Here is a 27,892-nt window from a genome sequence, read left to right as displayed (position 1 = left end):
CTTAGTGTCATATAGGAATTTTTTCACACCACTATTATTTTTATGTTCCTCTAGATCAAATTCAATTGCTTCATACAACTTCTTCTCCTCCTCCATAAGGGAAGCAACATCATCATAGACTCCAGGGATCAAAATACGACCTGATGTATCCACAAGGCTATCTACAGAACACATACCAACAGACATAATCATCCCTTTAATTGGCAGTGGTTCTCAACCATTTCCATACTGGGACCCCTCTTTTTCATACCAAGACCCAGTCACATCTAGTCAAGTCACTCATTCCCATTTAACAATACAGTACTCTGGCTTGGGGTATTTGCTAATTTACTAAAAAAACCCATTGAGTTGCTGTTTGCTGTTCAGTCTTTCATGAAGCTGACATGGAAACATCATTCAGTTTATATAAGAATTAGCATAAAATATATCCAATGTCAGAAGGCTTCACTAATAGCACATGTCAATAAGACTTGCCTGGAGCAGTCGAATAAACATGGTGCTGACAATGATGTCAGCAACTGGTGGGCCATCTACTCTAGGGCTCCTAACACTGGTAGCACTGGTGGAAATAGTGCGAAGTATTTGTATTTTAGACATGCACCGAGGGGCCACATTTAATAGGCCTGGAGTCAGCAAGGCACTTTAACATGTGTAACTTTAAGCACCTGAGCTACTCCACTGAAGTCAGTGGGCCAGCTTCACACACAAAAAAAAACCCCACACACGATCATCCAAAAGTCAGGATGCTTACACAAACCACACTGAACTTTCTGAGGTTCACCCTCACCCATTACCAACTAGTTATTGCCTAGTCATATGAAATGCAGTATTACCAAGCAGAGCTATTAGATCGGTCATTGGTTCATGAATGATGCCTCCAAAACTTCCTGAATGAAGATCTCTCTCCCCACACTGTACCTGTATGAAATAAAGGCAACATGTTGACATGCAAAGCACATTATTTTAATGCTTTCAAATCACTGGCTTTCCATAGGGACTCAGGTATTTATGTTTATTTATGGCCTCTATTTAAAAAAAGACATATCCTAGGTACTTTTAGGAAATTCTCTCTGCTGCAATGTGGAAAACTCTGGGTCAGAAATGGTCTCAGGTCTGCTTCTGGCAAGTGAAAGATGGCCTAGTGGCTTTGCGGCATAGTATGAGACAGACAGGTTGAGCTCCAAGTATCATTCTGTGCAGCCACCTAGTAGCAGATATGGATCATTTTTGCTGTTTTGATGGAGTCATTCATTTTCAGCATGGCTTGAAAGAGTTGTATTCAGGAGCTTGAGAGATTTGCTTTTAGTCAAAATATTCATCGACTAATTTTATTCTTTTTCCAGTACTGGGGCTGATGTAGATTTTGATTTGGTTCTCTAGGGATTAGATTGAAGGATGGTGCCAAGGAAGGATCTCCCATCTTACTTACTGATGCAAAAACTTCCAGATAAGGAATTTATTTTCCTGTCCTCCCTTTATTTCCCAGTGGCTCATGCAAGCTGGTAAATCACTTACAATGTACTACTTACTCTGGTCAGTGGCTTCAGAACCTTAGTGTGGCTTCTCAACCAACAGTCCCCAATATCACTAAGTTGTGCACTCTGCCGGCAGACACCATGCATTGAGCAGTGCCTGCCACACAGGGGTGGGGCAGCAGTGGGGCCAGGGTTGTACTTGGGCAGCTAGCCAGTGCCACTGCCTGCGTCACTAAGGCAACAACTTCTATTTTTAGTGTGCCAACTTGATCAAACCTAGTGCATGTATGTCTACCCGAGCTGGAAACTGCACCTCCAGCTGCAGCATAGATGTACCCTTGGGGGTGGAGGGGAGGTGGGAGGTTGGAGGAGGGAGAGAGAGAGGGAGAGAAGGAGGCAATGAAAGTGAATGTGAAATTGTGAGTGGGGAGAAGGTGAGGGGGAGTAGGAGAGGGATTGGGAGAAGAGAGAGCGAGTGAATGGAGCTGATGAAATTAGGGTGGGGAGGGTGTGGAAGTTGGAGAGAATGGGGATGAAGGGTCTGCACTCGCATTCAGTCAGTCTGTCCCTCTGCTCACAAACATGTATTTACAGAGCACATTGTCATCCTCCACCCCAGGACCCAACCCCAAATAAATCAATGCCATTTTCTCTTGTACCTCCACGGAGAAGCAGAGATTCCCCCGAGTCCCATAGGTGAGGGCTGGTTTCCTGTTGCTAAGCCAAAGGTTATCCGAAATCACAATATAGTCAACATCAGAGAAAAAAAGCTGATTTTCTTTCTTAATTAATTCCTCTAGTCCAAGAGATCCTGCTTCTTCCATACCTTCAATAATGAACTTGAGGTTTACTGGCATGTCCTAAGTAAAAAAATCAACAAAGCCTAGGTAAGAAACTGGCATTTTCAATCATTAAGAGGGCCAATAAACTGGGCTAAAGTGGGGGCAGCCCAAGTGGGCTATCTAATTAAATTGTCATCTCTTTGGGGCAGGGAGCCCCTTTCTGTGCAATGTTTGCCGAGCACAATGGGGTCCTGGTCCACAATTAGGGTTCTTGGGCACTACAGTAATACAAGTCATAAAAAATAATAACAACACATCCCACCAGAAAGGGCACTCCTGGAACATACAGCCTCAGGGACAACATTTCCTTTCCCTGATAAACTTTTTCCTCTCTCTCTTCCTTATTTTCCCTTTTTTTCCCCCCTTGCTCCCTAACATACAGGCTGCATCCTCACTGAAGTTTTCCTCTATATCTCCCACTGTTGCAGCTCTAGCAATGCTAGCAATGGAGGGGCTGTCAGTGTAGGCCCTTTGCTGGCATTTTTATCATTGTGTTCTCTAAACCTGCAGGGTTAGATGTGGTGGTAAAAATGCAGATGGGCAGTCTCCAGCGGTACTGCCAGTGCCCTGAGCACCAGTGAAATTGCCCAGCTACTCCAGCATAGAGAGAATCTGAGAAAATCTTCAGTGCAGGCAAAGTCATCCGACAACTTTCATCAAGGGCCAGCAGTCGGTAGAAATGCTCATATGTCCCATACAAGAAAGAAAAACTAAGCTCAGCATTCCATTGTGGCTCATTTTCAGGCTATGGAGATTGTCTTTTAAGTTAAACAGAAAGCATCACGTTGCTTTTCTTCAGGTTTCAGATTTAACACCAGTACAATCCCTGGACTTTAACGGACTTATGTCCGGGACGAATTTAACCTGAGTGATCGGATAAACCAGAGTGGTTCGCCAAACAACCACAAAGAAATTAGGAATAAACTGTGCACGTATATTGTATAATGAACTTTGCTGTTTGCTAGAGAGAGGATTCAGGAGCTTAAGCCTTATCTGATTCACTTGTTAAAATGCCAACCTGGACATTACTGATTTGAAAGATTAGCACATTGTAGAAAACAGCCATAAATCAAATCAGTTTACAACAGCTGACTTGGACAGCAAATAACCTAAGATATAATTTATATATTTGCAGGCTAGCTGTTTTCTTTGCTGAATCTCATATGCTGTTGCAAGAATATACTGTTCTAAATGAGCATTTTCCAGGTGCTTTCATATCCTTATTCTGTCCATGGATACACATATACTGATGATAACTTGCAGCCAAGAGCAGAACTAAAAGGTGCAAAACTAAGCATGACCAAAGCTTGCTTTAAAGTCAGTTATTTTACAATTTTAAAAAGCTTTCAAGCAAATGGTCTTCCTGGGTATCCATTCAGTTTAATGCTTGCCTTTTTCCTCAGTGCCTTCTATAAAGCAGGACAAGGAGGTTGCACCCTCTGCATTACATTGAGCCTGGTCAATATATAAAATACCAAGCACAAAATGCTCTTGGGGAAGGCTTGGAAACAGTATTAAAACTATACTTATGTTTAAAAATATATTAAACCAATTTGTGGGGATGAGGTTACATCTGAAATTCACTCCTGCACAGTGCCACTGGAATACAAATGTTTTCTCTTTGCTACCTACTACTTTTAGTGCTCTGAATACATCCACTGCATTTATCCAGGCCAAGACAGGTCCTTTGTTATCTGTTGCTCCACGCCCATAAAGATTTCCTTAAAAAAATAAAAACAAAAAGCTTATATCAAACTTTGGAGCCTCTGATGCTGCTTCAGATATAAATGGGTGAAATCCTGGCTCTACTGAAGTCAATGGCAAAACTCCCATTGAGGTCAATGGAACCAGCGTTTCACAGAATAGTTTTAAGTAAAGGTATTAGATGTTTCCCAGCAGAGTTAGTGCACTAGACCTCTGAGGACTCCAAGTTCAAATGTTGATTTGTGGCACAAGTCTGCTTGCTGGTTTTATTCTAGTTCTTAACAGAAGTTTGTCCAGACCACAACATTTTGATACAGTTTGGCACAACATGCAGTTGCTATGCAGATGAAGCCCACAAAAAGAACTGTAGGGATGGTATCACTCAGCAGTGATGTGTGTAGGAATTACACACTACCTTGAAGTCCTATATATGCATCCAGGGTTACAGGCCATGGTATTACTACAAAACTTTTCAGATTGATAAATCTGTATACATTTATAAGGGTCCAGATTCTGCTCTCATTTACATTGGTGTAAATCCAGAGTAACTGCCATTGAAGTCAATGGAGCTACACTGGTAAGTTTGATAGGAATTGGTCCCAAAGAGTGGGAAGGAGTGGACTAGTGGTTAGAGCAGAGGAGTGGGAGTTGGGATTTCTGAGTTCTCTACCTTACTCTTCTACTGACTCACTTTGACCTTGGCTCCATAGTTTTCTTTTCTACATTGTCTTAGATCCATCTGATTTCTCGAGGGAGCATGAAATTAAGGGAGGGAATACGACTGAGTTTCATGCATCACTGTCGGCATGGGTGGCGGGTATAATAGGTCGGGGGGGGGGGGGAGGGGGCTAAGCCTCCCATAAGCCAAGCCTTGGCCCTGCATGAGCTCTGCCAAGCCAGAGGGAGCTCAGCTCCAGCTAGAGGCCAGCAGGGACCAGTTGGTGGCCCAGTGCTGGGGCCGGCCGGAGGCCCAAGGGGGTTCAGCTGGGGCTCCTCCGGCCAACAGAAGGGATGGGGGGAGGCTCGGGGCTCCAGCAGATTGGGATGGGGGGAGGCAGGGCTTTGGACAGAAGGGGTGGGACCGCAGGTGCACGGCTAGCCTCCCCACATTGGGGGCTCACAGCCGCCCATGACTGTTGGCCCCTGTGGCAGGTCCTTGGGCAGAGCTCTGTGGAGCTGCGGTATCACAGCACTGGGTAGACAGCAGAATGGGAGGAGGCGCTGTACATTCTGCATTATCCTCTTCTGACCCAGAAGATTTCAGAGCAAAAACATTCTGTTTTGTTGGCCAAGGCAGAAAATGTTTTCAGCCCACCAGCGTCTAAGCAAACCAACCAACCAACCAAACAAACAAACAAAAAACTAACAAAATCCCACCACGTGCAGCCCACAGCCAACAAATCAGCAGAGCCAAAACAAAAACAAAACCAGCCAATTAAAGCAGAGCAAAAACAAAACAAAAAACACCCCCCAAAACCAAAAACCCACAAGCAGCACAACAGTACAGTGCCCGCTGGAAAAAGAAAAGGAGTACTTGTGGCACCATAGAGACTAACAACCAGGGCAACTGCCTTGCTTGCCTGCTCCTACAACCAACCCTGATTAACTCCTGCTGGCTCTTTCCCAGCTGATTCTGTGCAGTCACAAGCAGGACTCAACCAATGACAGCATGGCTCCTGAAAGCCCATTTCCCTTGAATTTGTCCCAGAGATTTCCACAAGAGTAGCACCTTCTTACACCAGGCTTGAGTTTAGAGGGAACCTCCTCCCACTCCATAATTTACCGTCTTGCATACAAATACTTGTGCCAGAATAATGACTATGTACAGACCATCAGTTTCAGTCAGTGTGTAGGGGTCAGTTTTCCATCCATCTTCTTTTTTGGCAGGTTGTACATCCACATGTCCATAGAAACATACAGTGGGTTTTTGTGGATCTTTCCCAAGTTCTGCTAGAATTAGAGGAGGCAACAGAAGGCTCTGGCCATCAGGTAGCTGTGGAGGAACATTAACACAGTAACAAAGAAACGCCAAAGCTTTGTGAGAACATGCTAGTAGTTACAAGGGGAATTGGAATTGTCAGTATTCAAATGACCCTTTACTGGTGCACTGGACTCTTATCAGAGCAGGTTGTCAAAATTGATTTCCACCCTATCGCTAAAGCTTATACAGAAACTAAGTTCCTCTCCCCAGCCATTGAGCTTCTTCTTGAAACTGAAGAGCCCATCTAATGTTTAACTGTAATACGATAGCACACGCTCTTTGCTAGGCCCTTCCATTCCCTCCCAAACTCAGCCTGCAATGGAGACGATAGAAAGCTGTCCACATGTGACAGGAAAATGAATCAAAGGCTGCACAGAAGCCACTTTTGACTTTGGTTTTGCAACAGATTGAAGTTCCAGGCTCTTGGAATCGACTAAAAAATGAATATAAAGCCGTGTTGGTAGGCACACCATTCTGAAGACAGGCTAAGGTCTCAAACTAATATGGCACACAAGACAGATTTCTGCACAGGTCAGAGAAAACTGGACGGCTCACAAAAGGAGCAGCTGTTTCAGAGGAGAAGAATTTGCAGACTGCATTGCATTAACACGTGCTTTTGGTCTGCATGAAAGGAAGGTAGCTGCTGCATTACACTGGTAGGAGAGGAAATTTGTAAGAAGTGTAGTGCTTTCTCCTCTCTACAGAATGAAGGAAAATGGATGCCCTGTCTCTTTAAATGTTTGAGGTCTCTCCCCCTCCCCAGTGCAAAGCCTCACTTTTGGGTTGTTTTTTTGCTTCAAGAACAATAAAGGTTTCCATGGCAGCTAGATGAGTTTAAATGAGCTTCTCTGTGTCTGTATCTCGTTCTCCGCTGGGTCCAGATACAACATTTGGCAATGAAGGATTTCTATCCCTTGCATGTCCAGTGCTCCTACTGCCTGAATGAAAAGAAGACAAAGGAAGGAAATAATACTGTAAAAAGGGGGGAAAGTTTACCCAGAGGCACAAGGTGAAAGTCTGCTGCTTTTGCTACTGGGAGTGGGTGATCCACTCAGCTAGAGAGGGGGAATTGGCAATTACAAACTGAACAAAGAATAGGCTACTACTCAGAGCTACTGAAAACAAAGCAGTGAGCGGGAAGTAAGCAACCATGTTGACAGACCATGTACAAGCAGGCGACGGAGCAGCTGCTTAGCCTGCCCAGAGGGTCTACGGACAGTAGAGGGAGCCCAAATACAGCCAAAGGGAGAAGACTACAGTCTAGTGTTGGCATGCAGCCAAAAGAGGCAGATTGAGTGCAGATGCAGAGTAACAAAGAATTTCCTTGTGGCAGAGAAGGTGTTCAGGAGGTTTGAAGTTCAACAGGAGAACAGAGGAATGGAAATTTGTGTGGGCAATGTTGGTGAATTCAACAACAACTGCAAATCATGGGTGGTGTATCTCCAAAATTTTGAGTAATTTGTAACTTGCTGTTCTATTCCAGTCAGACGAGTTAGACCCTTGTTAACAGTGATGGACATACTGAAGGCATAGGGACTGCTGCATGATCTATTGTCTCCAACTGTGCCCGGAACCGCCACGTACGCTGCAATTCATGCAGAAATACAGGAACATTTTTCTCCGACCCATCGATGGTAGCAGAATGATATCAGTCACATCAGAGACGTCAGGGAAGTGGAGAGTTGGTAGCACAGTTCACTGCTGCTCTAAGGAAGTTGTCAGTTCAGACAAATATTAAGTGATTCCCCTCCATGACCAGTTAGTCTCTGGATTATGCAATGAGCAGGTCCTGAAAAAATTATTTACTGTATCAGTGCTTACATTCAAGAAGGCTATTGAAGTGGCTGTTGCAACAGAAAGTGCAGAGGATTCTCTGGACTTTAGCATGAACTGACAAGTTCATCTTGTGAACTGATGAGACAGAAAACCACGGGAATGTAAGTGTAAGCGGGGGAATAGTCACTATGCACTACCCCGGTGAAGTGGGCTAGTGAAAGGACCTGAGTCCTCGCTCCCACTTCCTTTACCCAGTGGCCTCCCTGCCCTTGAGGACTCCCCTTCCACTCTCCTGTCTGGCAGAGTCCTCGTAACCCCAACAAGGCTGGGCCCAGGATTCCTGGGGGGCTTGACCCCTAACCCTGCTGTGGTCACCTAGGACAGGGGCTAGGGTGTCCCCACTCCGGGGTGCTCTCTCTGCACTGGGAACTTCTCTGACCCACTGACCATTACATACAAGTTAAAGCAAATGCAAGTTATTTAATCAACAATTAATTTTAAAAAGAATAAGGAATAATGGGAAAGGTTAAAGGAAACACATCACCCCGCTCTGTGGCAGGGAACATCACAAACGGCGTCTCTGGAATGTCCGGGCAGTTCACAGTCTGTTCCTTGTAAGTCCCAGGCCTTCTTCTCAGGCCCTGGCTGTGCTGCAGGGATGCTGTGAGTTGGACACTTGCTCTAGTGGTGGCCACACGCTCTCAGGCTCTAAGTGGTAGGACCCTTCTTCCCAGTATTGCCGCCGTCCTGTCGGGGTTACGATCCAAGCCTGGCCTGCAGAGCCCCTTGGCTGAGGCGTCTCCCTGTGCTGGGCCTGCTGCCCAGGGTCCCCCTCGGTCTACCCAGCTGCTCACCGCACCCAGCTCCGGACTGCTCCAGCCCCAGCTCCACCACTCCGTTTCTGCACTGCTGCTGCTGCTCTGCCTCCAGCTCCCTGGGCTGCTTCTTTGGCCCCTCTGGCTCTGATTGCTGCAGCTCTTCTCCCAGGACAGGTCTGTTCTGCAGGCTGCTTCTGTGACTCTGCTCCCAGCACTGACCTGCTTTGTGGGCCGCTTTTCTGGCCCCTCTGGCTCTGGTTGCTGCAGCTCTCCTCCCAGGGCAAGTCTGTTCTCTCTGGGCTGTGCCTCTGGCTTTGGGGCTGCAGCTCTGCTCCCAGGACAGAGTCTGCTCTCTCTGGGCTGCTTTTCTGGTCCCTCTGGATCTAGCACAGCTCTGCTCCCAGCTTAGCTTGGGCCCCTGCTTTCTCCTTAGCTCGGTCCCACTCTGTCTGACCCAGGCAAATCCAGCTCACATGGAAGACGGGACCTCCCTGGCCTCCTGACTCTCTGATTAGCCTGCCCACCCTGTCATTCAGGCTGGCCTGGAGCATTGGCCTCTCCCCATTGTTCCTGGGGACTATCAGTCTTAGGGTCATGGTTTCCCATAGACCCTTCCCCCTTTTGTACTGGGCGCTAGCCAACCAAAACACCCCCACTGAATGTTAGTAAGGGGGCAACAGCCCCCTTACATAAGGAATTTCTGTGTGGCCACTGTGCACAAACTATGCATGCTGAGAAGACTTGCTGGACACACCAGGTCATTTGCAGGAAGTGCCAGAAGAGAGGACACATTGCTGTGATCTGTCACAGTTCAATGACCTCCAGCACAGGTTAATCGTCTATACCAGAAGACACCTGTGAAGACTGAACCTAAGAGAAGATGGGAATTAGGAATTCATAATGTGGAAAAAAACAAGAGCTCTAGTGACACTGGCCAAGACTTAGCACTACCTTATCACAAGCTGGAGTCAGAAATGGCATCTGGGTCTCACCCTTGATTGAAGGAATGTCTACAAGAATGGAGCTTGATCCTGGAGCTGGCATTTCACTGATATCACCAGACTTTGTTACAAGTTCCTCTGGAAGAAACCTGTATGGTTTTGAAGATTTATACTGGAGAAAAGTTAGTCCCAAAAGGGATACTCCAAGTGAAATTTCAACTAGATGGACAATCCCTTTTATGCGATTGAAGGAAAATATCCACCGCTATTTGGCAGATCCTGGCTTGTCCACTCACAAATTTTAGTTAGGTTATTTAGTCTTTGATGGCACTAAATTGTGGGGGCCTGGATAATCTCCGTCCAAGAACATTACAGGAATTGGCATATGAAATTGATAGCCCAATAGAAAGGATTTTTAATGAATCTGTAAACTCAGGGGTTGTGCCCTATGGCTGTAGAATTGCTAACATAGTACCTCTTTTTAAAAAAGGGGTGGAAAAGTGATCTGGCAAACTATAGGCCTCAATTGTATGCAAGATCTCTGAACAAATTTTGAAAGAGAAAGTAGTTAAGGACACAGAGGTAAATGATAATTGGAATAAAATACAACATAGTTTTACAAAAGGTAGATGATGCCAGACCAACCTAATCTTCTTCTTTGAGAAGATAACTGATTTTTTAGACAAAGGAAATGCAGTAGATCTAATCTACCTGGATGTAAGTCAGGCATTTGATACAGTTTCACATGGGAAATTATTAATTAAATTGGAGAAGATGGGAATTAATATGAGAAATAAAAGTTGGATAAGGAACTTGTTAAAGGGGAGACTACAATAGATCATACTGAACGGTGAACCTTTCAGTCAGGCTGGAGGGGGGTTACTAGTGGAGTTCCTGAGGGATCAGTCTTGGTACCTATCTTATTTAACATTTTTATTAATGACCTTGGCACAAAAAGTGGAAATGTGTTATTAAAATTTGCAGATCTCACAAACTTAGGAGGTATTGCCAATATGGAGGAGACTGGAATATCATACAAGAAAATCTGGATGACCTTGAAAATTGGAGTAATAAAAATAGGTGAAATTTAGTAGTGCGAAGTGCAAGGCCATACACTTAGGGACTAACAAGAATTTTTGCTATAAGCTGGGGACTTATCAATTGGAAGTGACAGAGGAGAAGAAAGACCTGGGTATATTGGGTGATGACAGAATTACTATGAGCCGCCAACATGATGCGGCTGTGAAAAAGGCTAATGCAGTCCTAGAATGCATCAGGCAACTTACTTCCAGAAGAGAGAGGGAAGTGTTAATAGCATTATACAAAGGACTGGTGAAACCTCATCTGGAATACTGTGTGCAGTTTTGGTCTCCCAAGTTTAAGAAAGATGAATTCAAACTGGAACAGGTGCAGAGAAGAGCCACTAGGATGATCAGAGGAATGGAAAGCCTATCTTATGAGAGGAGACTCAAAGAGCTTGGCTTGTTTAGCCTAACCAAACAAAGGTTGAGGGGAGATATATTTTTAGAGCGCAATTGTATCAGAGGGATAAATATCAGGGAGGGGAAGGAGTTATTTAAGTTAAGCATCAATGCTGACACAAGAACAAATGGATATAAACTCGCCATCAACAAGTTTAGGCTTGAAATTAGGCGAAGGTTCCTAGCCAACAGAGAAATGAAGTTCTGGAACAGCCTTCCAAGAGGAGCAGTAGGGGCAAAAAACCTAAATGGCTTCAAGACTGGGCTTGATAAGTTATGGAAGGGATGGTATGATGGGACTGCCTACAATGGCACGTAGCCAATCTGCGACTGCTTGTAGTAAATATCTCCAATGGCTGGAGATGGGATACTAGATGGGGAGGACTCTGAGTTACTACAGATAATTCTTTCCCAGGTGTCTGGCTGGTGGGTCTTGCCCACATGCTCAGGGTCTAACTGATCACCATATTTGGGGTAGGGAAAGAATTTTCCCCTGGGTCAGATTGGCAAACACCCTGAGGCGGATGTGTGTGTGTGTGTGGAGGTTCACATTCCTCCGCTGCATGGGGCATGGGCCACTTGCAGGTTTAAACTAGTGTAAATGGTGGAGTCTCTGTAACTTGAAGTCTTTAAATCATGATTTGAGGACTTCAGTAACTCAGCCAGAGGTTAAGGGTCTATTACAGGAGTAGGTGGCTGATATTTTGTGGCCTGCAATGTGCAGAAAGTCAGACTAGATGATCCCTGATGGTCCCTTCTGGCCATAAAGATTATGGGTCTATGTAAATGATAAGGTACATATATATTTGGGAAGTTTTTTTTTAATGTAGGGTGTAAAAATGTGTTGTCCGTCCCTTTAAATGTTTGAGAACTCTCCTCTCCCCAGAGTAAAGCCTCACTTTCGGGTTGGTTTCAGTTTTGTTGCAAGAACAATAAAGGTTTCCAAGGTAGCTAGAGATGTGCTTAAATGAGCTTCTCTCTGTCTGTATCTCCTTCTCTGCTGGGTCCAAATATAAGAAACCACCTTACTTCCTGGGTTAATGTTTTGATCCTATGCTTAGAAGTGACTATCCATGTGACAATGGGTGTCTCACTCCTTCCTACCAATGAGAATTATTCATACGTTACTTTAGAACACACCGTTAAAGTACAGATCAGAGTATTTTGAAACATGGCAATGATAAATAGGTACCTTGTGGGAGCCCAACTTCACTAACCCAACAGTGGCTCCCAAAGCTCGAAGCCTGTCTGCTGCTAATTCCACCATTCGTGTTACTTCTTGTCTTAGCCGTGGTTGAATAGAATCACTCTCCACGGCTACCCATTCCTTAAGGGTCTGCAAAGGAAGCCAGGAATATAATTAAATGAACCACTGGGGTACTGAAAACCAGATCTGCACTGTTGTTTGCGTTTTGAACTCAAAACACATCAGATTTGAAGCTGTTTTAATTCCAGCTCTGTCTAGCCTCTTTGCCTGTTCTATCTGGCAAAGAATTGTTAGGACACTGGATCACTTTCTCTCTTGTTAAAGTGTCAGCTCTGCTGCTAAAGTCAGAGTGATCAGAATCTGATTCCCTCATCCATCTTTACAGTGCTTCTTTGAAACAACCCTCTTGATTCCATCAGCGGACCCCAACAGTTCTGATTACCTTTCTACTTGTCCCTCGGGAAGCACCATTTTCACACGTATAATACACCTTGGGGGTGGGGTATAGTTTCAGAGCAAATAAAATGCACCCCAATGGATTCCTTAAAGATAGGGTGCTCTAGAGAGATTTTGCAGGGCAGGGATGGTCTATCTTTCTGTCTTCTATCCAGCTGAGGTAATTCTAAGCTAACTGTCATTATAGGATCTAAACTCCAGTCTTGGAGAACGTAGAGAGGGACCAGAGTAGTATTAAGGCTGTCCATCTAAATTCCCTTCAACTGGGTAATTGTATTTTGCATGAATTGTCTAGAGTCTAGACAATCCTCATCTAGTTTCAGACATGCCCACTGTTACAATGAGTACTGCTATTGAGTAATTCCAGCAAAATGAAGTGTTCATAATTTGACATGAACTAATCATGTCTGAACCATTCCTCAGTTCTTCCTTTTCCCCCAATGCAAATTGATCCCACTTTTTTTTCTAAAAAAAAGCATCTCTTGAAAGGCTAAACCCTGGAGAAGAGGTCACAGGCCAAATGAACAAGCTGTGCACTCACAGAAATGCACAAAAACATCACAGCACTGAGGAAAAGAATCCTGAGCCCTGCCCCCAACCTAGTAATCGGTGCAGAGCTGGCATGTCTGCATGGCAAAGTGAGTGAAGCAGCAGCATAAGTAGCCTGCTTCTCCCCTTCATTCAAGGTTTTGGCTCAGTATGGATTTGCATACTCTGCATGGATCTAGTGGTGATGGCCACAGTCCACCCACATTCCCGTGTTGCATGGTACACTGTGCGCAAAGCCACCACCAATCTCTGCTACATGGAACACAAGAAGAGTACAGTGTCCCCACCATAGACTTTTCCTTGCCTAGCCCTGCTATGTAGTGAAATGTGGCATTTCCAGTACATCTGAGGCCTTGTGGAAGCCTGCTCAGTATTTTTCCCCTTAGAAGAAAAAAGATGTAGTCTCATAAACACACATTGTTGGTCTTTATTACTTCACTTCTGCATTGTAGCTATTTGACAATATGTATAGCTCTTACCTGAATAAATTCATTTTGATGAAGATCAATATATTGGAAGATCTGATTCTCCAAGCCTGAGGAAGAGGAGGATGAGGACACTCCTGCCTCAAAGAGCAGCATGATAACAGAAAGAGCCAATATCTGCAAGTTCAAGACAAAATTTGCTATATGGAAGAGAAGACATCCACAAGCATTTGTCAAGTATATTTCACGGTTGGGCAGGCAGCCACAAATAACTGCTGAACAATGGACAGGTCAGTCTGCTTTAAAGTCCAACTGCACTAGGCAAAGGCATATCGCACATACAGCATGCAGAATTTATTGGTCAATCTGTAGGGGGTGGGAAATGGGAAATGGGTTTTGCACTATCTGGACTAAAAGCAACTTCTGGGAATTATTTGATACACAAACATTTTCTAAAGAGACATTTATTTCTTCATGAGAAACTGTGAAACAATCTCAAACTGTAGGTTCTGCCAAACACAACAAACCATCATGGGCGGGGAATGCAAACACAAATACCAATGGCCCAAGTCGCTCAGCTTTCTATTCTGACATTTCCAAAAGGAAAAAGAAGAACTAATTCAATAATGTACATTCCACATGGTACGTGCAATTTGTTTAAAGGGATAACAATCCTGATGGAGAAGTATATGAGTCAATAAATGGCTTTTGTGGATGATTAGACACGAGGGAAAAGCTGAAACATTAGATAATGCAGAAGTCACTTACTACCTTGCGTAGTCCCACTGCTACGAACGTTAGACAAAACAAGATTTAACAAGCCACTTTAGTTAAAATATTGTTCTTGCTTCACAAGCGTTTGAAAATTCTTCTCCTGCTGTGTTCCTGGAGTTTCTGCTAATGGTTCTCTGAGCTGGGAGCTAGATACTTGACATTTGAAGGGTGGGGCTAAAAATGAAATAGTTTTGTAGGGAGTGATCTCTTCAGAAAAAGGAATTCTGGGATTTAAAACAATGAGCTGCCTGTCCAAAAAGTTGTACTTTAAATTGAGTCCACAAAACAAGCTGCTGCATGCACAAACTGTAATGTTCATACTTTGATTCCGGCATGTGAAATGCAAAAATGCTTTCCTGAAATGTTAGCCTCTAGTTTTAATTGCAGTTTCAGTGATGTTTGTGAGAGAACAAGATATAAAAAGTGAGACTGACAAACAAGAGGAGAAAAAGGAATGATAATGAAAATAAGATCATGTGGTGACATAGGAATTGCACAGCTTGATGGTTCCTGAAGGTACCAGAGCTCTCTCTTTTATTAAATGTACCTACAATCACCTAAACCCACCTGACACAAAACCAACTTTTACCAGTTGGATAATTTCTTGTAGGCACCACAGCAGAGGTGGTTCTTGAGGAGGGATTTGAAAGAGAGGGAAGTATGGTAACAGCTGTGATAAGCTGACAAACTGGCAGCCAAGGCATTGGCATAGTGGAGGAGGCAGGGGGCTATGAGACAGAAAAGGAAAAGCAAAGAGGGGCAAAGCGGTGAAGGGCCTTGTAGGTTACCAAAAGAAGCTTAAAACTTGAAAGACAGCCATCTCTACTATTTTATCATTAGAACAGGCAGGCAAAGTAACAAAAACTCACTTTTTTCTAATATTGTAAGACCCTAAGGCCTGCTCTCAGTTTTCATATGGGCAATATTTCTAGCGTTTAATTAAGCTGCAGAGATTGGAGGCTTGAGCCTTAAAGTCAAACTATGGCCTGCAAGTCTCCCCGAGCTAGAAGCCATCCTGGGCAAACTGCTCTCCTGGTTCCATCACATGGAAGGTTGGAGGGCTTGTAATTGAGTCCTCCCTGGAAATAGTTGCTACCATTTTTCATGTCTCTCAAACTCCAGTTTGACGTGGAAATGGAATGCTAGTCTGTTGGACGGTGGTGACAAATGGGCTGTAATGGTCCAGGTAGACAGCAACCTCCTCATCAACTATCTGAAATTCGTGGCTAGATTCTTTGTCCGCACAAGTTTAGTGAAGAGCAGATCTTAGACCAGTGGTTCTTAAACTTTTGCATTGGTGACCCCTTTCACACAGCAAACCTCTGAGTGTGACCCCCCTTATAATTAAAAACACTTTTTTTTAATGTTTAACACCATTATAAATGCTGGAGGCAAAGCGTGATTTGGGGGTGGAAGCTGACAACTCGCGACCCCCTGAGGGATCATGACCCCCAATTCAAGAACCCCTTTCTTAGACAAAAAGTTAGAGGTCACGCATATGAGCAAGTTAATGGATTTATTATGGTGATCTAGAATGCTGCCCACTTCAGCTTGGGAATTCTGGGACCAAGCATGGGCCCAATCCAGTGACCCTTATTCATGGGTGAAGTCAACATGTTTACTGTACACAAGCAGAGACTTGTGAAGAAGTAGAATTTGCAGGATAAGGCCTTGTGTCATCAAATTTAATATTTAAATGGAAGATATTCCTGACATATACAGTTCTGCAGCATATCAGCACTTGAAACATTGGCATTTGAGAGATCTGAGTGATATAAGCAGGTGGAGTCCAAAAAACAAGAGCATTCCAAAAATAGATTTAGGCAGAATAGCCCAATTCGAATGTATTTTGTTTAGAATTAGTGTGGGTCATATTGTATGTACCAGATATTTGAATGTTACTGGAAAGTAGAGTAATGGAAAGTGTGAAGGTGGGTTAGGAGAAATCGTTTGCTCATTATTTAAAAGAGAGGCAAATATAAATGACAGCATAAGAAAAAGATGTTTAGATATTTTGAAGTGTCGAGATTAAATATGGGGATACTGTAGAAATACTAAGAGTGGTTAGAGAGGAAAAAAACCTCAAGAATGATCAGAATAATAATTTCCTTCCATTAATGAGGGTTTTTTCTCCAGATAAAGAAAAGGCAAAAATTTCATCCAGCAGATGGAGCTAATAAACCATTCATAGTTTAAGCTAATAAACATTCTATGATTTATAGATTCCATTAATCAGTTATAGCAATAGAAATGTGGGGTAAAACCAAATGGAAATAGTGAAGGGACTTTTGAAGCAAGCATGAAAAAAAGCCAGGAAATTTTGAGTGGGGAAAAAATATCTTAGAGGGGTTAATAAGAAATAGGTGATGCTTGTTGGTGCTTTTGTTTTTAATTGTTCAAAGTATCTTAAAGTTTAGGACAGAGCAGCAGCAGAGAGGATTTAACAATAGGAGGCTTACAATAGAGTCCAAAATCCCAGATCTGAACCTCTCCCATAATGTTTCAGCGTGAAAACTGCTACAAACATTTGTGGCTTGGGACCCATTTTAGAGTGAGAGCCCTTAGCACTGAGACAAAAGGGCTTGTGAGACTGGAAATACCATGCAAGAGTTGGGGGATACACGTTTCTTAAGACGGGAGGAATTAAATCAGACCCAGAGAAAACTCTAAGAAGAAGGATGGCTCCTTGTTGAAAGGCTCTGGCTGCACAAGGAAATGCTCATCATTAATTCAGAAGGTGCTAGAAAATGCCTTTAACTGTAGAAAAATATTAATGAGGCTTTCTGTGAGATCACAAAACCAATATGATCAGTGTAGCAAGAGGTCAAAAGCCAATGCTTGCCATTACATAAAGGAAAAACAAAAATGGAGCTTGTCTCATTTTTTATTATGTATAAAGGGAATCTGAAACTTTGCTTTTTAAAGATTCATTTTTCTGCTTTTTTATTTATTTATTTTTTTAATGTTGGAAATTAAGTCTTGTCTGTGGTGGAAAGTCTATAATCACAGGCGAACTAGTGAAATAACACCACAGAAGTGTGAAAACCAAGAGGAAAGGATTTGTAATGTGACCATATAAAACTCTAGTTTTGTTCAGACCTCTACCTTCTATGATGAATTAATAATTCAGAGAAAAGATACCTTTGTTAAAATTCAGCACCCTGGCCATTCCATTATCGTTTGAGAGCTCACAATGCACAACCTCCAAGACACCCAGAAGGCTCCCCAGCAAAGCCAGGGAAGGGCAGTCTTGACAGTTCCAGTATTTCTAAGTTAAAGCAATTTTTGAACACCTGTTTGTATTGTGTATGTGTATGCCACCTTTTTCAGTCCTGTGTCACAGAACGTTTATTTCAGCCCATTTTCAATAAAGTTTAGCTGAGCAATTTCTTGTTTATGGTTCTTGAGTGTGGTTTTTGAGCAGCTGCTCCGCCTCAGACATATTACTTTTGGGACGGGGATCATCTTTCTCATAGATTTAGAGATTCTAAGGCCAGAAGGGACCACTGTGATCATCCAGTCTGACCTCCTCTATAACACAGGCCATAGAACTTCCCCAAATAACCCCTAGACGAGGTCTTTTAAAAAAAAATCCAATCTCAATTTAAAAATGGTCAGCGATGTAGAATCCATCACAACCCCTTGGTAAGTTGTGCTATTGATTAATAAGGCTCCATGTTTGTCACAGAGGTCACAGAAGTCAGGGATTCCGTGACTTCCTTGACTTCGCATGGACTACTGCTGGGGCAGTTTCACCCCCCCACCCCAGCAGCAGGAGTTTGGGGGCTGGGGGCTCATGGCTGGGGATTGGGGTGCGGGGTGGTGCTTACCGGGGGGGAGGGGGGTGGATCCCCAGAAGGGCAACAGGGACGCTCCTCCCTCAGCTCCTAACTCCATGTGCTGCCTCTGCCAGCAGGCGCCACCACCCCCCCCCCGCCCCCGCAGCTCCCATTGGCCAGCAGTTCCCAGCCAATGGGAGAACTGGGGCTTGGGGCGGAGTGGAGGCAGCCCATGGAGCTTAGGAGCTAGGTAAGGAGCTTGCCCCAGCCTCTGCCAGCAGGCACCACCCCCCTCCCTTGCAGCACCCACCGCACACACCCCGCCCCCCCCCCCCCACAGCTGCCCCGCTCCCAAGTTTTAGTCAGGGGTATATACTAAAAGTTATGGACAGGTCACGGGCCATGAATTTTTCTTTACTGCCCATGACCTGTCCGTGACTATTACTAGAAATACCTGTGACAGAAACATCGCCTTATTGATTAATTACTCTCACCTTTAAAAATGTATGCCTTCTTTCCGGTCTGAATGTGTCTAATTTCAACTTCCAGCCCCTGGATGGCGTTATACCTTTCTCTGTTAGACTAAAGAGCCCATTGTTAAATATTTGTTCCCCAAAGATGTAAGTACATACAGATTGTAACCAAATAACCCCTTAGCCTTCTCTTCTCTTGTTAAGCTAAATAGACTGAGCTACTGGGAGTATGTTACTTTAAGGCATGTTTTCTAATCCTTTAATCCTTTTATTTTGTATTTATACAGTGCCTAGCGCACTGCGGTCCATAACCAGGGTTCCTAGGCACTTCTACAATACAAATAAATAATTTTTTACATAGCATCTTCCATCCAACAATATCCAGGTGCTTCTCTAGAGGTTGACTGATTAACACCCACAACTGGGAGGTATAGTGAGCGGTATGCTTTTACAGATGGGGAAAGAGAGATACAGCAGTTGTGTTACTTGTATAAAGTCATTCTGAGAGTCTGTCAGAGTTGGGATTAGAACCAAGTTCTCCTGACACCTAATCCTGTGCGATTACCCAACACTACCTTTGTTAAATCTTCTGCCATTGGTTCTATACGAGTTTAAATTGAGCTCTCCTGCCATTGGCCAGCCGAGGTACTATTACTTTCATTTTCCATTTGTTTAATTTCAGTGTGTCCAGTTTAAATTGTCTACCACAATCCTTTTTCCAGTTTTCGCCCTCAATCTTATTACATTGGTCCCAGTTGTATGTCCCAGACTATACCAGCAAACCCTCCCAGTGTAGATGCAACTTATACTGGCAAAAAAGTTTTTTTGCCGGTATAGCTTATACTAATGCCCCTCGCAAAATAAGGAATACTGACAAAGACACTTATGTTGGTATAACTGCATCTACACCAGGAGAGTTCGCCAGTATAAAAATGTTGTTAAAAAAAAAAAATCACACTGCTAGCAAACATTATTATACCAGCAAAAGCTTCTAGCGCACTTCTGGCCAGAGCACTGGGTGATCTCTCTTCTAAGAACCATAAGGAATTTTCTCCTGAGCGTCCATCCAGCACTCCAGAGTTCTAAGATGCTCACTCACTCTCTCTCTATTTAGTTCTTTAATTTCTTCTAACCTTATGTTCTTTTTTCCACTTTAATAGCAAGTGCCAGCAATTTGGCCACTTAGGTGTACATCTGCACTCATTATATTTCACATTGTAATAACAAATCAGCTAATTACCACAGTACTGAGAAATACCAGTTATTAAATAAAAACCATTATGATGCCATTGTTATTCATAGCAAAACTCAGCTTTAATTCAGACATGCTCTGGCATTCAGAAAACTAATCAGTTATTTCCATCCCTTTGCCTCCGCCCCACTTGGAACATTTACCTTTAACTATTTTAATCAAGTAACTCTGAGAGTGCTAAGTACTAGTTAGAGTGAGAAGTATTTCTAAATTTGTAATACAAAGATTAAAGATTTACACTGCTGAACAAAAAATATTTATTCTAATTAATTTGCAAATTTATCTTCTGTGTCTTTACAAAGAGCTTAAGACCCTGGAGGAAAGTAGTCATCCATCAGTTTATTGCAGGAATATTGTTCTCTGTAGTTAGGACCAAATCCCATGCTTTGTCTCTTCTTTGACCAGGGACTGACAAATGATTTGGAGGGGGGAAGGGTTGAAAATGGTCTTTTTTTGAAAGTGAAAATGTTTCACAATTTTTTTATTTTGTTTTCGATGAAATCTGAAGATGAAAATACTTTCAGGTTTTGGTGTTTGCCCAAAGAAATACAGCACTTTTAATATGAAGAATGCAACTACAGAAAATGCTTATTTTTGTTTTGTTGTTTCTGATATGGCCATCGTGACCTCTCTTTTTATGTCTGTGTAGGCCTGACTTGACATGAGTAATTGGTGAGGCCTTATTTCTTGGGAGACAGGATTAGGGAGGTAAATGGATCAGCAGGCTGGAAAAGAATGTCTGCACTAGCCAAGATAAGGGGGAAACACCAAGGAACCATTTACAATGGACAAGATAACAATGGATAAAATAAGCCTGGAATGTAAGATGAGATAAAGAGTAAGGGCTTGTCTACACTGACACTTGACAGCGCTACAACTTTCTCGCTCAGGAGTGTGAAAAAACACCCCTCTGAGCGCTACAAGTTTCAGTGCTGTAAAGTGCCAGTGTAAACAGTGCGCCAATGCTGGGAGCCACACTCTCAGCGCTGGTAGCTATTCCCCTCATGGAGGTGGTTTTTTTAGAGCGCTGGGAGAGAAGTGTTAAAACATCCCCCTGAAAGACAAAAGTTTTGCCAACGACAAGTGCAACAAGTGTGAACAGTGCTTTGTTGGCAGGAGTGCTCTCCTGCCGACAACGCAAATGCCGCTCATGCACGGTGGCAGTTTTTTGTAGGGCTGTCAAGCAATTAAAAAAATTAATCACAATCAAAAAAATTAATTGCGCTGTTAAACAATAGAATATAGTTTATTTTAAATATTTTTGGATGTTTTCTACATTTTCAAATATATTAATTTCAATTACAACACAGAATACAAAGTGTACAGTGCTCACTTTACATTTATTTTTTATTACAAATATTTGCACTGTAAAAACAAAATAGATATTTTTCAATTCACCTCATACAAGTACTATAGTGCAATCTTTTTATCATGAAAGGTGAACTTACAAATGTAGAATTATGTCCAAAAAAACTGTTTTCAAAAATAAAACAATGGAAAACTTTACAGCCTACAAGTCCACTCAGTCCTACTTCTTAGCCAGCCAATCATTCAGACAAACAACATTGGTTACAATTCGCAGGAGATAATGCTGCGTGCTTCTTGTTTACAATGTCACCTGAAAGTGAGAACAGTCATTCACATGGAACTGTTGTAGCTGGCATTGCAAGATCCATATGTCCCTTCATGCTTCAACCACCATTCCAAAGGACATGTTTCCGTGCTGATGATGGGTTCTGCCTGATAACGATCCAAAGCAGTGTGGACGGGTGCATGTTCATTTTCATCATCTGAGTCAGATGCCACCAGAAGAAGGTTGATTTTCTTTTTTGGTGGTTTGGGTGTTGCTCTTTTAAGACTTCTAAAAGCATGCTCCACACCTCATCCCTCTCAGATTTTGGACGACACTTCAGATTCTTAAACCTTGGGTCGAGTGCTGTAGCTATTTTTAGAAATCTCACATTGGTACCTTCTTTGTGTTTTGTCAAATCTGATGTGAAAGTGTTCTTAAAACGAACATGTGGTGGATCATCATCCGAGACTGCTATAATATGAAATATATGCAGAATGTGGGTAAAAGAGAGCAGGAGACATACAATTCTCCCCCCAAGGAGTACAGTCACAAATTTAATTGACACATTTTTTTAACGAGCATCATCAGAATGGAAGCATGTCCTCTGGAATGGTGGCCAAAGCATGAAGGGGCATACAAATGTTTAGCATATCTAGCATGTAAATACCTTGCAACGCCAGCTACAAAAGTGCCTTGAGAATGCCTGTTCTCACTTTCAGGTGACATTGTAAATAAGAAGCGGGCAGCAGTATCTCCCGTCAATGTAAACAAACTTGTTTGTCTTAGCAATTGGCAGAATAAGAAGTAGGACTGAGTGGACTTGTAGGCACTAAAACAGTGGTTCTCAAACTAGGGCAGCTGCTTGTTCAGGGCTGGGCCGGTTTGTTTACCTGCCGCATCTTCAGGTTTGGCTGTTCGCGGCTTCCACTGGCCGCGGTTTGCTGCTCCAGGCCAATGGGGGCTGCAGGAAGTGGCGCAGGCCGAGGGATGTGCTGGCCACCCTTCCTGCAGCCCCCATTGACATGGAGCGGCGAACTGTGGCCAGTGGGAGCCGCGATCGGCCGAATATGCGGACGCAGCAGGTAAACAAAGTGGCCTGGCCCACCAGGGGCTTTCCCTGAACAAATGGCGGCCCTAGTTTGAGAACCACTGCACTAAAGTTTTACACTGTTTTGTTTTTGAGTGCAGTTATGGAACCAAAAAAAAAAAATCTGCATTTGTAAGTTACACTTTCACGATAAAGAGATTGCACTACAGTACTTGTATGAAGTGAATTGAAAAATACTATTTCTTTTGTTTATCATTTTTACAGTGCATATATTTGTAATAAAAATAATATAAAGTGAGCACTGTACACTTTGTATTCTGTGTTATAATTGAAATCAATATTGATAATGTAGAAAAACATCCAAAAATATTTAATAAATTTCAATTGGTATTCTATTGTTGTAAGTGCAATTAATCACGATTAATATTTTTAATCACGATTCATTGTTTTGAGTTAATCGCGTGAGTTAACTGAGATTAATTGACAGCCCCTAGTTTTTTGTTGGCAGGAGAGCCGCCAAACAGTGGCTACACTGTGCGCTTTTTAGCAGCGTGGATGTAGCGGCATAGCTGGGTCACTAAAAGCTGAGTAGTGTAGACATAGCCTGCTGTACAGGGACTGGTTCCCACAAACTGATAAAGCCAGCCTCAGAACATCTGATGCAATGTATAATAAATGCAATAAGGTAGAGATTTGCTGTTTATCTTTAGACGTGTGGTATGCCCTGAATCTATGCCCTGTGCCAGTGGTTCTCAACCAGGGTTATGTGTACATCAACTCATCTAGGTATTTGTCTAGTTCTACAACTGACTACATAAAAAAGCACTAATGAAGTCAGTACAAACTAAAATTTCATAGAGACAATGACTTGTTCATACTGCTCTATATACGGAAATGTAAGTACAGTCTTTATATTCCAATTGATTTATTTAATAATTATATGGTAAAAAGGAGAAAGTAAGCAATTTTTCACTAATAGTGTGTTGTGACACTTTTGTATTTTTATGTCTGATTTTGTAAGCAAGTAGCTTTTAAGTGAGGTGTAACTTGGGGGTACACAAGACAAATCAGACTCCTGAAAGAGGTACAATAGCCTGGAAAGGTTGAGAGCCACTGCACTATGCTTAAGCCTGATCACATCGGCATACAATTAAAGTGTAGTTTAATTGTATGCCAATAAAGACATCTCAGTGACAAGTTTGGAGTTGAGCTGAGTTTTTGGAAAACAAGTGGATAAGGTCTCAGAAGGCAGCCCAACAGTCTGCCCAATACACTAGGGTAGCCAACTTTCTCATGGCATAAAACCGAACACCCTTGTCCCACCTCTGCCCCACCCCTCCCCCAAGGCCCCGCCTCTGCCCTGCCCCTTCTCTGAGGCCCTGCCCCCACTCACTCCATCCCTCCTTCCTAAGTCGCTTGCTCTCCCCCACCCTCACTCACTTTCATTGGGCTGGGGCAGGGGGTTGGGGTGTGGGAGGGGATGAGGGCTCTGGCTGGGGGTTCAGGTTCTGGGGTGGGGCCAGAAATGAGAGGTTCAGGGTGCAGGAGAGGGCTCTGGGTTGGAACAGGGGGTTCAGGTCGGGAGGGGGTATGGGCTCTGGACTGGGAGTGTGGGCTCTGGGGTGGGGCCATAAATGAGGGGTTTGGGGTACAGGCGGGGCCTCTGGGCTAGGGCCAAGCAGTTTGGAGTGCGGGAGGGGTTGTAGGCTCCGGGTCAGAATTTGGATGCGGGAGGGGGTTCTGGCCTGGGGCCAGGGTTTGGATGTGGGTTCGGGCTCCAGCCAGGCAGTGCTTACCTCAGGTGGCTCCCGGTTGGAGGTGCAGCAGGGCTAAGGCAGGCTCCCTGCCTGCCCTGGCTCCGCGTGGCTCCCAGAAGCAGTCAGCATGTCTGCTTCCTAGGTGCAGGGGTGGCCAGGCGGCTCTGCGTGGTGTGTGCTACCCGCACCCCCAGGCGCTGCCCCTGCAGCTCCCATTGGCTGCGGTGCTGACCAGAGCCACCAGGGTCCCTTTTTGACTGGGTGTTCTGGTCAAAAACCAGATGCCTGGCAATGCTACAATTCACAAATGAAGCCCAGGATTTAATTTTTATTCACAATTAGCTTTAAACGGGGTTGAAAAAAAGCAAAGAAATTAAAGTGCTGTGGGAAAAAGAAGAGTAAAATGATTAATTCTGCAAGTGTCCAATTGGAGGGGATCTAATCACTTGTTAAACAGATTTTGGTGAAATTCTGCTTTTTTAAGCAAAGAGTAAACATGTACATGAAAAACTTGAAAAGAGAGAGATGAGAAAATACTCACAGAGCCCTCAGAGGTAACAAGGTAACTAAATACTGTAAATCCAAAAAGGAATTAGATAGCAACCATGTTGTGCTGTTCATCGGGGCGGGGAAATTAAGAGAAGAAACTACATGGTACTTGCACTACACAAAACAGCAACGTCTACTTAGCATTTGTGTAGTAACCAGAAAGAGCTGTGTAAGGGGAGTTGGTTTAATAAACAGAAGTGAGCCTTCTGGTGACACTAAAGCAACTCATTGTTGCAACAAAAACCATCAGGCACTAGTTTCATAGGATGGTACAGACATACAATAGCAAAGGAAAAAACAAACACTATCATGTTAAAATCCTAATGCATTTGAATTGGTCTGACCTTAAAGAGCAGCTAACAGCCCCTGGGAAAGTTTAAAACAATTGTTTTTAGAAATATATATGATATATTTTTAGCACTTCCCTTCCTTCACTCCTTATTATTTTCTGTGTTTCACTTTCCTCTTTTTATTCAACAGTCATTAATAAGAAAAGAGGATCTTTGCTTTTTAAGTGTTCTGTTTTGCAGCTTCAGCCTTGTCTACACACAAGTTGTAATGCTTTAACTGTATCAGTACAACCCAGTCTAGTGGGTTACATCAGGATAAAGGCACCTTTTATCACATAGCTATTATTGTCAGTAACAGGAATAAACTATAGAGATGCAATCCTTGATCTACACAATGAAGTTTTATGAGCTAGGAGTGTGAAAAAAAGCCATGCAGAGAAAATCACAGGTGTAGGCGCAATTATGCCAATGGAGGAGTGCTTCTGTCAGCTTAGCTAATGTTGTTTGGGGAGTTGGCGTAACTATTGCAGCAGAACTGCTTCTGCCTGCTTATGCTGTCTTTCAGCTTGGAGTCTCTGTCAGCATAGCTATATCGGCCAATGCTCTGTAATGTCGACAAGCCCTCATTACCTTTATGAGGATAACTGCATCCACACGAGGCATTGTAGTGATTGAATTATTCTGATAGAAAAGTCACACCCCTAACCAAGATAGGCCTTAGTTGTTGCTTGAAGTGACTCTCTGGTTTATGCCATCGCAATCGGGTGCTGTGGATCTGGGTATGATGCTTTGAAGTCAACAAGCCAGTCGTCCATAGAATGAAATATTCTGAGGACCAAGCAGAGTCGGGGGTGGAGGTGAGGTTTGTTGATGGGAGGTGGATCCTATGAAAGAATTTCTTTATAAAATGAAAAAGCTGGAGAATACCTGGGTTTGCATCCTGTTCACAGTAAACTGAACATTTGAAATGGGAAGAGTTTTCAGTTACAGCAAGGGTTAGTCTGGCAAATAAATGGTGGGTTTTTTCTTGAAGGTAAGATCTTCCTAATGGAAGTACTATCAATGAAGGTAGTTTAAAAATAAAGACAAAAACTTAGTGTTGCGCTGTTGTCCAAAGAGCTACCTACCTAGTGCACAAAAGGGCAACCATTTGTTTGAATACAATTCTGACTGAAGCAATAGGACCCCTTGTGGCCACATGGCTGGTGCTAGTATTCACACATTTCTCGTTCAGCAAATTCTCCAGAAAAGGCTCAGCCATGCAAAGCAGCTTCCATTGTACTCCATAGGAGCAGAAGGCATTCAGCAAGTTGCAGGAAGATCTCAGCCTCTCACCAAATCTGGCAGTAATTTAAGTTGGGCAAAGAAACAGAGTTTCATCCTGCAGCCTTATAACTACAATGGAAGTTCTCCAGGTGAAGTGCTGGCAGGATCTGACATTTGGTTAGTAGATAGAAAGCACATCCACACACTGATCGCTACTGTTTGAAATGCTGTTTTTGCAATTCTTTGTAAAGCCGTTTCCAAGACAGATAATAGTGCTACGACTAGAGCAGGTGGGAAACCAAGAATTCTGTTTTGTGAAAAAAAATGTGAGGTTGTGATATTTTTTTTGGTTCCATAGAATGAAGTGAAAACCTTTCAAAAATTTTTTGAAAAAAAAATTAAAAAGTGAGAGACATCCAGCCCAGAACAGCCAATAGCCCAGTGGTGAGGGCACTCACTTGACTACTCTCTCAATCTCACCTGTTGGAGCTGTTTTGACCTAGTAAATATGTAATTACTTATACAGAGAGACTGATTCTATAGCCCAGTTAGGGTGTGGGAAACCCAGATTCATGTCTCTGCTCTGCCTGATTCTCTCTGGCCCAATGAATATTTAATTTATACAAAACGGAACAGCTCCAACAGGAGAGATGGAGAGACATCCACACAAGAAGAGAAAAGTGCTTGCTGGTTAGAGCACTCCTCTGGGATGCAGAAGAGCCAGGTTAAAATTCCCCAACCAGCTCTACTACTGAAGGCTTGGGCCTACATTCCTAACTCATGCAAGTCTTCTATTCAGGAAAAGTCAGGATATTTATTAACACTATTTTCTATATTGCATATTAAAAGAAAACCCTTACCTATTTATGTTCTTCTTTTTGCCGCTTTCTTGATAGCGGGTGAGGAACTAGAGACACTGAACTACAAGCCATGCTTTTTATTTTGGACAAAGACAATTTATCTAGGTTGATTAAAAGATTTGTAACTAACTAACAAAGGTTACTGAGTGGCTAAAAATTAACTTTTAGTTCAGAGTTTTATGACAGCTTTTTAGTTAAACTGTCAATTAATAATGTAGTCTAAAAAAGCCAAGTCATATACACACCAATACATGTGAAATGTCTCCCACTGTTTCTTTCTGGAGAGTGGACTCTGACAGTGAGCTAAGCATCAGAATATACTTGACCTTGGCTGATAAGTACCAGGTGTTCAGGACTACAATGTTGTTTTAGAGCATGTAGGGAAGTTTGGTTTTTTAAAATATTATTAAAGTCACACCAGAAAGCATTTTTTGCCCAGGATTAAAAATGGTTCATTTAATTGCTTTATCTGAATAAATATTCCAGGCCTGATACTCCATTGTTCTGCACTGTGTGCAGGCACGTATACCAGTGAGTGTAAAAATGATACCAGACTACAATGGTAGTTATGGTGTCTTTTGCTCTTTACACAACACAAAGAAACCACATGGTCACA

General features: G+C 43.0%; 1 protein-coding gene across 2 annotated transcripts in view; it reads right to left on the bottom strand.

The window, feature by feature from the left end:
• Nucleotides 1-27,379, bottom strand: part of CNDP1 (carnosine dipeptidase 1) — a 36,074-nt gene extending 8,695 nt beyond the window's left edge. The window contains exons 1-8 of one of the 2 annotated variants that reach the window (XM_043539972.1): nucleotides 27,277-27,379; nucleotides 13,710-13,832; nucleotides 12,211-12,354; nucleotides 5,852-6,014; nucleotides 3,950-4,038; nucleotides 2,135-2,335; nucleotides 834-918; nucleotides 1-161 (exon numbers count right to left, since the gene is read on the bottom strand). In XM_043539972.1, coding sequence (XP_043395907.1) covers nucleotides 1-161; nucleotides 834-918; nucleotides 2,135-2,335; nucleotides 3,950-4,038; nucleotides 5,852-6,014; nucleotides 12,211-12,354; nucleotides 13,710-13,811 — 945 coding nt within the window. In that variant the 5' untranslated portion in view covers nucleotides 13,812-13,832; nucleotides 27,277-27,379. Of the gene's footprint in view, nucleotides 162-833; nucleotides 919-2,134; nucleotides 2,336-3,949; nucleotides 4,039-5,851; nucleotides 6,015-12,210; nucleotides 12,355-13,709; nucleotides 13,833-14,423; nucleotides 14,560-27,276 lie in introns of those variants that run through there. The other variant, XM_027834844.3, reaches the window with a different exon arrangement.
• Between the last annotated feature and the right edge of the window lie 513 nt (nucleotides 27,380-27,892).

This window comes from Chelonia mydas, chromosome 2 (genome assembly GCF_015237465.2).
Source record: "Chelonia mydas isolate rCheMyd1 chromosome 2, rCheMyd1.pri.v2, whole genome shotgun sequence".
Taxonomy (NCBI): domain Eukaryota; kingdom Metazoa; phylum Chordata; order Testudines; family Cheloniidae; genus Chelonia; species Chelonia mydas.
Note: the sequence above shows the minus strand (reverse complement) of the source record. Positions and strands in the feature narration are given on the sequence as shown.